The following is a 12,507-nucleotide window of genomic DNA, read 5'->3' as shown; positions in this document are numbered from 1 at the left end:
TTTATGTGCTCTTGAGTGTTTATTATTATACCTGAAGTGTAGTAATAATAATAATAATAATTATATTATTATTATTATTATTATTATTATTATTATTATTATTATTATTATTATTATTATATCCCAGATATCCCATAAATAGGAGGATACAAAAGTTACAGAAATAAAAATGAGTAAAGCTTCCTTTATGGCATAGATATCTATGCTTTTATGGACCCACCAGAGGACCCCGCCCACAGCATCACGCGGGTATATCGGACATGCGCACTTTGACCCTGATGGCTTGACAAAGTCCGCTGTTCTTTATCAACTAGCTAGCCAACGTTGAACTGTATTGTCTTTATTTATTTGTTTGTTTGTTATATTACCCAGCGAATATATCTGTTCGTTGATTGATTTATATTATAACTCATTTAAAGGTAGGGAGCGCTGTAAAGGCGTTTAGAACCCAATGGTGATCATAGACAACTGTTAATAGATCTTTCTGACAAATTCCACTGCAGAGGTTTCTAAAGGTGGTTTAAAGAGAAATGGGAAAGCGGTATCATTGCGATTACTGTAATCGCAGCTTCCAAGACACACTGCACAACAGAAAGAAACATCTGAATGGCGTCCAGCACCACAGAGCAAAAAAAGCTTGGTTCGACAACTTCCGAGGTAATAAGCATTTCGTCAGTATGTTGGGCTAACTTCCGCGGTAATAAGCATTTCGTCAGTATGTTGGGCAAGGTCGAGTTTCGTCTGATATTTGTGTTTTAGATGCAGCTGCAGTTCTCCAGGACGAGAGAGCAAAACAAGCGTGCAGGAAGTTTCTGCAGACAGGTATCGCTTCCGGTTCGAGTGACTAGACATACAAACATACTAAAAATCTAAACAACTGTTAAAATGTCTTTTCTTTCTTTCTTTCTTTTATTTTCTTTTTTCTTCACCTTTAATGACTAACAATGTTGAAGTGAAAAAACACAGAACAAACAAACAAACAAAAAAAAAAACTAACAGTAACCCATGCACCCACAAGTCTGTACATCCCTTAACAATTATTCTGTTAAATAATTTGTTAAATAAATTGCCCTGTTTACATAAAAGCAACCTGACTTTCCACAGTTGTAGAAAGGAAATTATTTTTTATCAGACATTTCAGTGTCATCCACTTGAGTCTGGTTCCTCTCAAGGTTTCTTCCTTATATCATCTCATGGAGATTTTAGTTGCCATTATTACCTTATGCTTTCAGACAATGTCCATTTGTTAAAAGTTCTATACTAATAATATTGAATTTAATTTAATATATTGTAGAATAACAGGGTTAATAGTTTGTAAATACTTTTGTACCTTTGTCCTGACCAATACGTTTCACTACTGAAAACCTGAAAATATGTTGGGAATAACTGATCATTATTTGGATTTAGTCAGGATTACCTAATTGATGAACACAAGTTTGAATGTGATTCAATACCCTTATATTATAAAATGCTGTGCACATTCTGTGCAACCAGGTCATTGAAATTTTTAGCTTTTATTTTACTGTTATTATTTGTTTTTACTTTAATATACTATAGCAGCCAATAAAATGTAAGGTTGGAAAGTGCTGATTTATGTTTGTTCAAAAACTTTTTATATCAAACAGCTTGCAAATTTAGCAGGCGTATGGATGTTTTGCTCTGTTGTTGCTTACAAAACAAAGTCTTGGCTGATTACCTTTGGGGTTAGGGTGGTGGGAGGAATTGTGTTATCACTGTGCTATATTTTTTTGTGTTTGACTGCATTCTGAAAATAGTCCTCACTTTCAGGTCAGTGTGTATTTGGCCCCAGCTGCCGGTACTCTCATATGTCTGAACAGGATATGAAGAATTTGGAGCAACATATTAATGGTAAGATCCTTTATACGTTGACCATCATGTGCTTTTTCAACATACATTTCCAGATTTAGTCCCCCTGAATTTATAATAACCTCCATTCTTCATTTCCACTACATTTGTAATATAGCTGTGGGGATTTCGCTGCTCAGCCAGCCACTAAAGCATTAACAAAGTCCAATACTGTTGTTGGGCAAGAAAGCCTGTCACCTTGATCCAGTTCACCCCAAAAGTGAAAAGTAGAGTTGAGATCAGGACTCTGTGCTGGCCTCATCTTTCACACCAATCTTGGCAGAACATGTCTTTATAAACCTTGCTTTGTACTAGGGCTGGGCGATAAAACGATAACGATATGTATCGCGATAGACACGTGATCGATATGAATAAAAAAATGTGTTCAATTAAATATTCAATATTTTTTATTCTTTTGTTTTTTTTTAAAGAAAATTATTTTAAAGTACTTTTAAAGGTTGCGTCTCCGATGTTTGAGAAATGCTTCAGGAAATGAGTCGAAACAAAAAAATTAAACAAAAATCAAAACAAAATTGTAGCCAATGAGCGGAAAGGGGTGGGTCTTGTCAATATGTGGCGTAGAGAGTGTTCAGTGCGCATCTGTGACCTCAGCAGAAAGCAGTTTTAACATTGACATGGAAGATAAAAACAAAGAAAGAAAGCGAAGAAAGGCTTACGGTAAGGCAAGAAGCAGGACCATGTTAATAAAAGATCAGCTTTCTAGGGCTGGAGAGAACTAAAGGAGCGGGAAGTTTTATTTACAATTTCCTCGCTCGCTGCAGTGCTCATTTGGCCGCATATTCACAGATTGGAGTTTCCCTAGTCAATGACTACTGAGCAAAATGCTGTTACTAGCAAAACATGGTTGCAGCTGCCTCTCTACATTACCACAATAGAAAAGAGGTGTTACTTGTGTAGTAACAGCGTTTAGCTCAGGAGTTATTGACTCGGGAAACTCGAATCTGTGAATATGTGGCCAAATGAGGACTGCAGTGATTGAGGAAATTGTAAATAAAAGAGGAAAATTTAGCTCGCCAGTATGGCAGTTTTTGTATATTATAAGTCTGACCGTAGTCAGACCAATGTCGTCTGTAAATTATGCCATAGCACTAAACTTGCACTATTCTCAGGTTTCTCTATGTTTATATTTAACACTGCATTATTTTATTACACTTTATTAAGCATTTCTTACATTTTCTTTCATTTTGCACCTTAAATATTAAGAGATAATTAAGTGTACATTGTGACTTTAGACTTATGTTTACATTTTAATTATTTGAGTTTTCCTGGTTGTTGACATTTGTCTTAATATCTGAGGGGATTATGATTAGAGGAAGGTTAAGTTTAAAATAAAAATGTTTAGATGTAATATATTTTTCTCCTGGTTCTTATTTTAAATGGGTCACTGATATCGTGATAGTTTTCAGCCATATCGCCCAGCCCTACTTTGTACATAGAGTCATGCATATGTTAGGCCTTTTATTTCAAGTGGAGGAGACCAACATAATATATAATATATAGAACGTATATTTCACGCTAAACATTCTTAGTCTATACAATTTTGGCATCTATACTGAGACTCGTTGCTTATTTAATTTCTGTATTTTGTCCTAGCTGAAAAGACTTTGGTATCTGCCACTCAGTAGCTATTGCCTGATTAAAGCAGTTTTCACACTGCACACGACAAATGACCGCTAATAAACCTGAAGTCATTCATTTCCTATGGAGAGTCGCAAAGTTGCTGCGTGAGGTGCTGACCATCTGCGGATCGGTAATTTTCGGATCCGTTTTGAGCGTTGGATCTGTTAAAATTCACTAGGGGCGAAATCCGACAGTCGTGTCCGTTTGTCATGTGCAGTGTGAAGGCCGCTTAAGTCCTTCTGCCTGCACACATTCCTAGTTCACAAGATTTGTCATTGCAAAAAGAATGAAACCAACCAACCTGAGTCTTTAAGTCATTTAGTGAAGTTCATGAATAAATTAATTGTCAGGTCATGAATAAATTAATTGGCCCAGATGGTTATCCAGTTTGGATGTAAGCTTGGTGTATTGATTTATAGCATTTCACACAGGCTTGCATGTAAGCTGAGTTCTGTCTGTGACCTCAAATTGAGAAATAAATTGATAAAAATTTAGTGGTGGTCTGGGACGGAGCCCAGCCTAGCCATATAAAAATTATAAATGACACTAAATAATAGAATTCTCCACTGCTAGGCTACCCACCAATTTAGGTATTTGATAAAGCCCACACAAGATGGGATTCACAAGACATTTTTGGCTAAAACCAAATGCACAGTAAATGTGCAGGACACCATTTCTTCACATTTCCTTGGCATTTTTGTTTGGTAGTGACATTTTTGAATATCTGGCAACCCTGTTATCACCCTACAAATTAAATGTGCTCAGAAGCCTCGATGCATACAGGTGGTGGCTGTCGTGTCCGATAGGAAGTAGGCAGAACTTGTGTTTTCTTTTAAAACCTGAACTAGAACAATAAATAAGCAATCCCTCAATGTGTTAGCAGAATCAAAACTGCACGAGGTGGACTTGGACCAAGAGGAACCCTCCATTAAACCTTCACTAGAGGAGTGGCTTTCCAGGAGAGAGAAAAGGGCGGCTCTGTCATCAGGAAGGTTTGTATAGAATCCCTAGAAAAGCATGATTTTTTTTGTCATGTCTAAAAATGTCAATGTAAAAATGTGGTTTAACTAATTTAAGCCAATTTTATGGAAATATATATGCATTTTTATTGTTAAAGCTTTTTATGAGCTAGTACACATGTATTACACATGGCACTATTCTTATAGCTGCTTTCCAACATTTTAGAATTAAACTTTTAACATCCCTGTGTTATGAATTAATTAATAAAATGAACACAATTGTTGAACCCCCAGCTGAGTTTACTTTGCAAATTACAAATTAAGTAGTTTTACCCATTCAATTTAGCCATAGTTGTTATGAGCACAACAACAAACTGGGTGTCACATAATCACTATACACTTTTACAGTTATGTTGAAAATTTGATCAATTAAAACTCAACTTTTTACTTTTTATGAATCAGGTATGAACTGCTAGAATGTAAAAAAGGGTTTGCTGTTCAGTGTGATTCAGAAGTCAAATTGCTTTTTGGAAGTCATGACATGATATTGGGAGGCTTGTTAACATGCATTCTATCTGATTAAAATGTATAAATGTGTATACAGGTATTTGTTTCCTTATTTGTTTTTTTACCTATAGGAACCATGGATGTAAAACCATTAAGCTCATTTAAAAAAAACATTTAAGTTCATTTGGTAAAACCATTTAAGTTCATTTTATTGGATACATGATGTATGACCATGAAATGTATTTCAACCACACTCAGTTTCATCATAGGTGATTTGCATCTGTTTGGGCTTCCATAACATAACCTGGGTCTTTTTGTGTTTTAGTGTATTAAAACTGGAAGAAGAAACTGAAGTTAAAGATACTGAAGTTCCAACGTTTCTGCTTTCCATGCCAGATCTTCCTCCATCACTTCTTCCCCTGCATGCTGAAGGATGGAGAGGCAAAGTCCATAATGACTGGGGTTGAAAAACTTTGTGTGCAAAATACAGTCGTTTAACACTGTGACCATAGATTTGTGGACACTTGACCATCATTCACTGAAAACACACACACGTGCACGCACTCAGTCTAATATGAGTGTCAAGTCAAGTCAAGTCACCTTTATTGTCACATCACCACGGCACATGTGCCTAGGTGAGTGAAATTCTTCTGCAATTTCTGGAGCTCGCTCCCAAGAATTTCACTCACCTAGGCACATGTGCCGTGGTGATGTGACAATAAAGGTGACTTGACTTGACTTGACACTCATATTGGACTGGAATATGTTACAGTCTACAGGCACAATAGAGACTGAATAGAACAAAACACAAATTCGGTCACCAATTCGGTCAGTAAAAACAACCGATGAACACCACTAATTTTAATTAAATTGCTCACATGATATCTAGCACATTTCAGCACACTGTAGTTCACAAATTATTGGAATAATCATATATAACAATACTTTCATATTTTGTTATTCTTGATGGCCACATAATGATATTTTGTCAATTTAAACATGCTTAAAAATTAAATATATATAAATCTTGCAGCTAAAAAATATAGTTTAAAAAGTGTGAACAGATTTTTCTTCAGATTTACTTCACCTGTCTCACTTGTATAATTTAACTATATGCATGTTACATAATATTGCTCAAACAGATGAGTATAAACACTATTATTGCTGTCAAATTATGTTTTTGATGTCCTGATAACTTTTTTATGAAGTTTATTAAATATAGCTCGGTTCCACAGTAATGTCATATACGTTTGCCTATTTTAAAATCAAATGCTAATTCTGACATGATACAATATATTAGTCAAAACATTACATATATGTGCACCTGCAAACATTGATTGCATCAGTCAATAAAATAACAATAATAATCTCATCAGTGTGTGGAGAACATCATATGGGATTCGTGGATCACTATCTTGACTCATTTGGTTTAATTAGCACAAAGTGAAAAGACCTATTGTTTGTACTACAAATGTCAGAGTCCTTATAATTAATACCAGCAATTAACTTGTATATGGTGTATAAAATGTTAATAATTGACTTAAATATTGCATCATAGTTATTACAACCAGGAATCTTAATGCTAATATTTAATTTTATTGAAATTTCAAATGTAAAAAATGTACAGTAAAAGGTTTGTATAGAATCCATAGAAAAGCATAATTTTTTGTCATGTCTGAAAATAAAGCCGATTTTGAGAAAACATACGCATTTTAATTTTGTTATAGTTTTTTATGAGCTATATAGTACTTTTATATGGTAAGTATCCAATCAGGTTTTTGAGATTCAGATTGTATCTAATTTGGCACCTTTAACTATGCAAGCATGATGATGGATGATATAAAATATTCAGTGGTAGCTGACAGGGAAAGAAATGTTAAGCTGATCATTAAGTTTAAAAGTTTAAATTGCAAGACAATTCCCTTTGGATAAAAGCATTAACAATGTCAAAACAGTACACAATTTGGTGGTAGCATTTATAATTAGAATTTTTTCAGTACAAGAGACACCTTAAATTTTTTTTATTAATGAATGGCATCATTTTGCACGAATGTCTGCAAGTTAGTTCATTTAGGTTAAAATGCTATAAATAGTTTATTATTCTTCCTTAGTTTCTATATCTTGACATCAATAATTAACAAAATGCAGCTTGTTTTAAAGACGTTTTCCTGTGATTTGTATTACACATGGCACTATTCTCAGAGCTGCTTTTCAACATTTTAGAATTAAACTTTTAACATCCCTGTGTTATGAATTAATTAATAATGAACACTAATTAAAAATGAACACAATTGTTGAACCCCCAGCAGAGCAGAGTTTACTTTGAAAATTCCAAATTAACTTTAAGCCACTCAATATTCCCATAGTTATTATGAGTCAGAACACACAACAACAAACTGGGTGTCACATAATCACAATACACCAGGGCTCTCAAGTTTTGAAGACAGGCAAGCGTGATGACATCTCTATCTCTATTTGCACAACATGTACATATGACATATCAAAACACTCAGCACAATGAGGGGAACTGCCCCAGGGGTATTCTGGTCACGTCACGTGACGTCACGTGTAGCCCCGCCCCCCAAAAAAGCGAAATCAAACATTTGCACAACATGGACATGTGACATATCAAAACACTCAGCGCAATGAGGGGAACTGCTGCAGGGGTATTCTGGTCACGTCACGTAACGTCACGTGTAGCCCCGCCCCCAAAACAAGAGAAATCAAAAATTTGCACAACATGGACATGTGACATATCAAAACACTCAGCACATTGAGGGGAACTGCCCCACGGGTATTCTGGTCACGTAACGTGACGTCACTCAGCACAATGAGGGGAACTACTCCACGGGTATTCTGGTCACGTCAAATGACGTCACGTGTCGCCCCGCCCCCAAAACCATGGAATTCAAAATTTTGCACAACATGGACATGTGACACATGAAAACACTCAGCACATTGAGGGGAACTGCCCCACAGGTATTCTGGTCACTTAATGTGACGTCACGTGACGTCACGTAAAAATTAAAAATTTGCACAACATGGACATGTGACATATCAAAACACTCAGCACAATGAGGGGAACTACTCCACGGGTATTCTGGTCACGTCACATGACGTCACGTGTCTCCCCGCCCCCAAAACCAGCAATTTCAAAATTTTGCACAACATGGACATGTGACACATGAAAACACTCAGCACATTGAGGGGAACTGCCCCACGGGTATTCTGGTCACGTCACGTGACGTCACATGAAAATTAAAACTTTGCACAACATGGACATGTGACATATCAAAACACTCAGCACATTGAGGGGAACTGCCCCACGGGTATTCTGGTCACGTCACGTGAGGTCACGTGTAGCCCCGCCCCCAAAACAAGCGAAATCAAAAATTTGCACAACATGGACATGTGACATATCAAAACACTCAGCACATTGAGTGGAACTGCCCCACGAGTATTCGGATCACGTCACCTGCTCATGTCCGCTCACCTCCAATAGTATTGGCACTCTAGCGGTCCAGTAGCTTTCACAATCTTTCTGTCCACTCGCCTCCAAAATGCACCGGCCTTTGCGAATACTTGCACCGTCAAAGCCAACATCAAAGTTTGTCGCGACGAACTTTACAAATCTAGTTATTATTATTATTTTTAGACAAAAATTTATTTAAAAAAATGCGGCCTGGGGCATTTGAGCCACATACACCAAATTCGGATATGTCGTAGACCCTGGTCTGAAGTTTGTTGCTTCTATTTTTCTAAGCGATCGGAATTCCGGCATTCCCGGTTCAGAAGCTCAAAGTGGCCATTTTTCCCATAGACTTCCATTATAAACTTCTGAGGTTTGTAATTCGGCAAGTTTTCGAGCGATTTACACTGAACTCGGACAGGTTCTTTAGGACCTTACTCCGGACCAAATTTTTATTTCGGAGTTCCGACGGAATTTTCGGTTTTCCCGTAGTCGACGATCGAACATCCCATAGACTTGAATAGGTAATTCCGAAAAGTCCTCTAAGCTCTCACACACACACAATACATCCAACATTAAGAATTGCATGTACTGTTCTATGCAGCATAATAAGTAGAATCCGATAATGACTGCAGTATTGACATGAAATGTCCAAACCCTCAGTAGCCACTTTTTGCCAAAAGTATTGGCCACCCACCGGGTATTCTGGTGACGTTACTCGACACCACGTGACGTCACGTGTAGCCCCGCCCCCAAAACAAGCGAAATCAAAAATCTGCACAACATGGACATGTGACATATCAAAACACTCAGCACAATGAGGGGAACTACCCCACGGGTATTATGGTCACGTCACGTCACGTGAGGTCACGTGACATCACGTGAAATTTAAAAATTTGCACAACATGGACATGTGACATATCAAAACACTCAGCACAATGAGGGGAACTGCCCCATGGGTATTCTGGTAACGTCACGTGACGCCTCGTGATGTCACGTGAGATCACATGAAAATTAAAAATTTGCACAACATGGACATGTGACATATCAAAACACTCAGCGCAATGAGGGGAACTGCCCCACGGGTATTCTGGTCACATCACGTGACATCACGTGTAGCCCCGCCCCAAAAACAAGCAAAATTAAAAATTTGCACAACATGGACATGTGACATATCAAAACACTCAGCACAATGAGGGGAACTGCCCCACGGGTATTCTCGTCACGTCACGTGTAGCCCCGCCCCAAAACAAGCGAAATCAAAAATTTGCACAATATGGACATGTGACATATCAAAACACTCAGCACAATGAGGGGAACTGCCCCACAGGTATTCTGGTGACGTCACGTGACGTCACATGTAGCCCCGCCCCCAAAACCTGCGAAATCAAAACTTTGCACAACATGGACATGTGACATATCAAAACACTCAGCACATTGAGGTGAGCTGCCCCACAGGTATTCTGGTGACGTCACGTGACGTCACATGTAGCCCCGCCCCCAAAACCAGCGAAATCAAAAATTTGCACAACATGCACAACATCAAGAGACGTCACGTGAGGTCACGTGAAAATTAAACATTTGCACAACATGGACATGTGACATATCAAAACACTCAGCACAATGAGGGGAACTACCTCACGGGTATTCGCATCATGTCACATGCTCATATCCACTCACCTCTAAAAGTATTGGCACCCTAGCGGTCCAGTAGCTTTCACAATCTTTCTGTCCACTCGCCTCTAAAATGCACCGGCCTTTGCGAATACTTGCACCATCAAAGCCAACATCAAAGTTTGTTGTGATGAACTTTACAAATCTAGTTTATCATTTGCAATGTTGCTCCCATTTAAAACAGTCTGGCTCAAGCCCAGCCATTTTTAGGGTCATGATTGAGGACAATGTCCTTTGCAGAGACAACCTGTTTCGTGTTGAGGTTTTGTTCAAACTGACCATCGACAATACCCTTCGCTAATGAATTTTTTTTTCCATTGGTTGTTGCGTTAAATCTTACCCAGATAGTGCTATTTTCTGATTGGCTATTGTGTAGACTCTTTTTTGATTGGCTAATACGTGTTAGGCTCGACTAAAAGCTCCAGGGGAGACGCGCCAGGGGAGACGTGCCAGGGGTGATTCCTTCCTGGTTCCATCGAGTCAGCGGTGCGGATTGATACAATTTGGGCAAATTAAATATATGAATAATAGTAAGTTTTTGTGTGTGAGAAATGCAATGTGTAGCGGGAGAGCATGACAAAAGACCTAAATGAATGACTGTCACTCTCAATGCGTGACACTTGACAGCCCTGATATACATTTACAGTTATGTTGAAAATCTGATCAATTAAAACTCAATGTTTTTTTACCTTTATGAATCAGGTATGACCATAGAATGTAAAAAATGTTTTTGCTGTTCAGTGTGATTCAGAAGTCATATTGGCCTCACTCACATTAGTGGAAGTCATGACATGATATTGGGAGGCTTGTTAACATGCATTATATCTGATTAAAATGTATAAATGTGTATATAGGTATTTGTTTCCTTATTTGTTTGTTGTACCTATAGGAACCATGGATGTAAAACAATTATAATTTAAGTTCATTTTATTGGATACATGATGTATGAGCATGAAATGTATTTCAACCACACTCAGTTTCAAGTCAAGTCAAGTCAAGTCAAGTCACCTTTATTGTCACATCACCACAGCACACATGCCATGGTGAGTGAAATTCTTGGGAGTGAGCTCCAGAAAATGCAGAACCACTTACATACTGTAGTTAAGAAACAGAAATTAGAACAATTTACATACAGATGAAAAATGTGCAAAATGCTTAGTACCAGGTGAAATGTGCAAATGTGGAAAAGATGCAAATTATATATATATATATATATATATATATATATATATATGTGTGTGTGTGATATGTTAAGGTGCAACAGACTGTGTAGATACAGAAATGTCCTGTGGTACAGATAGCTTATTATCAGATATATTATTATATTAAATTAAATGCAGTGTGTGTGTATAGATGCAGTATGAATGCAGTGTGTGTGTGTGTAGTCCAGTGTTGAACTGTTGAAGTTTAAGTGCTGTGTGTAGCATACCATATTGGGGAAGTATGCTGTAGGCTGTGTTAGTTATGGCTGTTAATTAGTCTGATGGCCTGAGGGAAAAAGCTATCCCTCAGTTGACTAGTGCGGGATCAGATGCTGCAGAGACGTCCTTCAGTGAGAGCAATCTGTGGGATGGGTGGCTGGAGTCATTAGTGATCCTCTGAGCTTTTCTTATACACCACCTGGTGTAGATGTCCTGGAGGGAGGGAAGCTCACCTCCAACAATATGGCTGGCAGTTCACATGACCCTTTATCCGGGCTTTGCGGTTGCTAGCGGTGCTGTTTCCAAACCAGGCAGCATAAGTGATTTGCATCTGTTTGGGCTTCCATAAAATGACCTGGGTCTTTTTGTGTTTTAGTGTATTAAAACTGGAAGAAGAAACTGAAGTTAAAGATACTACTAAAGATTCCAACATTTCTGCTTTCCATGCCAGATCTTCCTCCATGTGCAAAATACAGTCGTTTAACACTGTATGACCATAGATTTGTGGACACTTGACCATCATATCACACCCCAATTCATTGAAAACACACACACATGCATACACTCATAGTAGACTGGAATTTGTTCCAGTCTACAGGCACAATAGGGACTGAATAGAACAAGACACAAATTCAGCAGTGTTGTATAAAGTACTAGAAAGCAATACTTGTGTAAAAGTGCAAGTATCATACTAGAAAAAGACTTGAAAGTTAGAAGCTAGAAGTGAAAGTTGCCTTTTAGAATATTAAAAGTAAAAGTCTTAAAGTATCTGATATATACTGTACTTAAGTATCAAAAGTAATTTTCTGATATTTAATGTACTCAAGTATTTGAAGTAAAAGAAAAAAGTAAAATCTCAGTGATTTTCGGTAAGCATAAGAGGCACTTCATCCGGTAGGTAGAATGTTTCATTCCAATGTACAGAAACATTTCTTGCAAATATGGCCACGGCCGTATAACCTTGGGTGCC

At 37.7% G+C, this 12,507-nt stretch overlaps 1 protein-coding gene across 4 annotated transcripts; it reads left to right on the top strand.

Annotated features, from left to right (window-relative positions):
• The first annotated feature begins 242 nt into the window (after positions 1–242).
• Positions 243–6,345, top strand: zmat5 (zinc finger, matrin-type 5). 4 transcript variants are annotated; one of them, XM_027167978.2, is made up of 6 exons: positions 243–419; positions 504–657; positions 760–822; positions 1,789–1,869; positions 4,388–4,499; positions 5,299–6,345. In XM_027167978.2, the coding sequence occupies exons 2-6, from the start codon at positions 531–533 to the stop codon at positions 5,438–5,440; spliced, it is 525 nt and encodes a 174-aa protein (XP_027023779.1). In that variant the 5' UTR covers positions 243–419; positions 504–530; the 3' UTR covers positions 5,441–6,345. The 4 variants fall into 4 exon arrangements, 3 of the variants coding, with proteins under 3 accessions (XP_027023779.1, XP_047665552.1, XP_027023780.1); XR_007139670.1 differs by having other exon boundaries at positions 245–657; positions 5,299–5,533; positions 5,716–6,345; XM_047809596.1 differs by having other exon boundaries at positions 245–657.
• The last annotated feature ends 6,162 nt before the right edge of the window (positions 6,346–12,507 follow it).

This window comes from Tachysurus fulvidraco, chromosome 26 (genome assembly GCF_022655615.1).
Source record: "Tachysurus fulvidraco isolate hzauxx_2018 chromosome 26, HZAU_PFXX_2.0, whole genome shotgun sequence".
Taxonomy (NCBI): Eukaryota; Metazoa; Chordata; class Actinopteri; order Siluriformes; family Bagridae; genus Tachysurus; species Tachysurus fulvidraco.
This window is presented reverse-complemented; position numbering and strand designations above follow the sequence as displayed.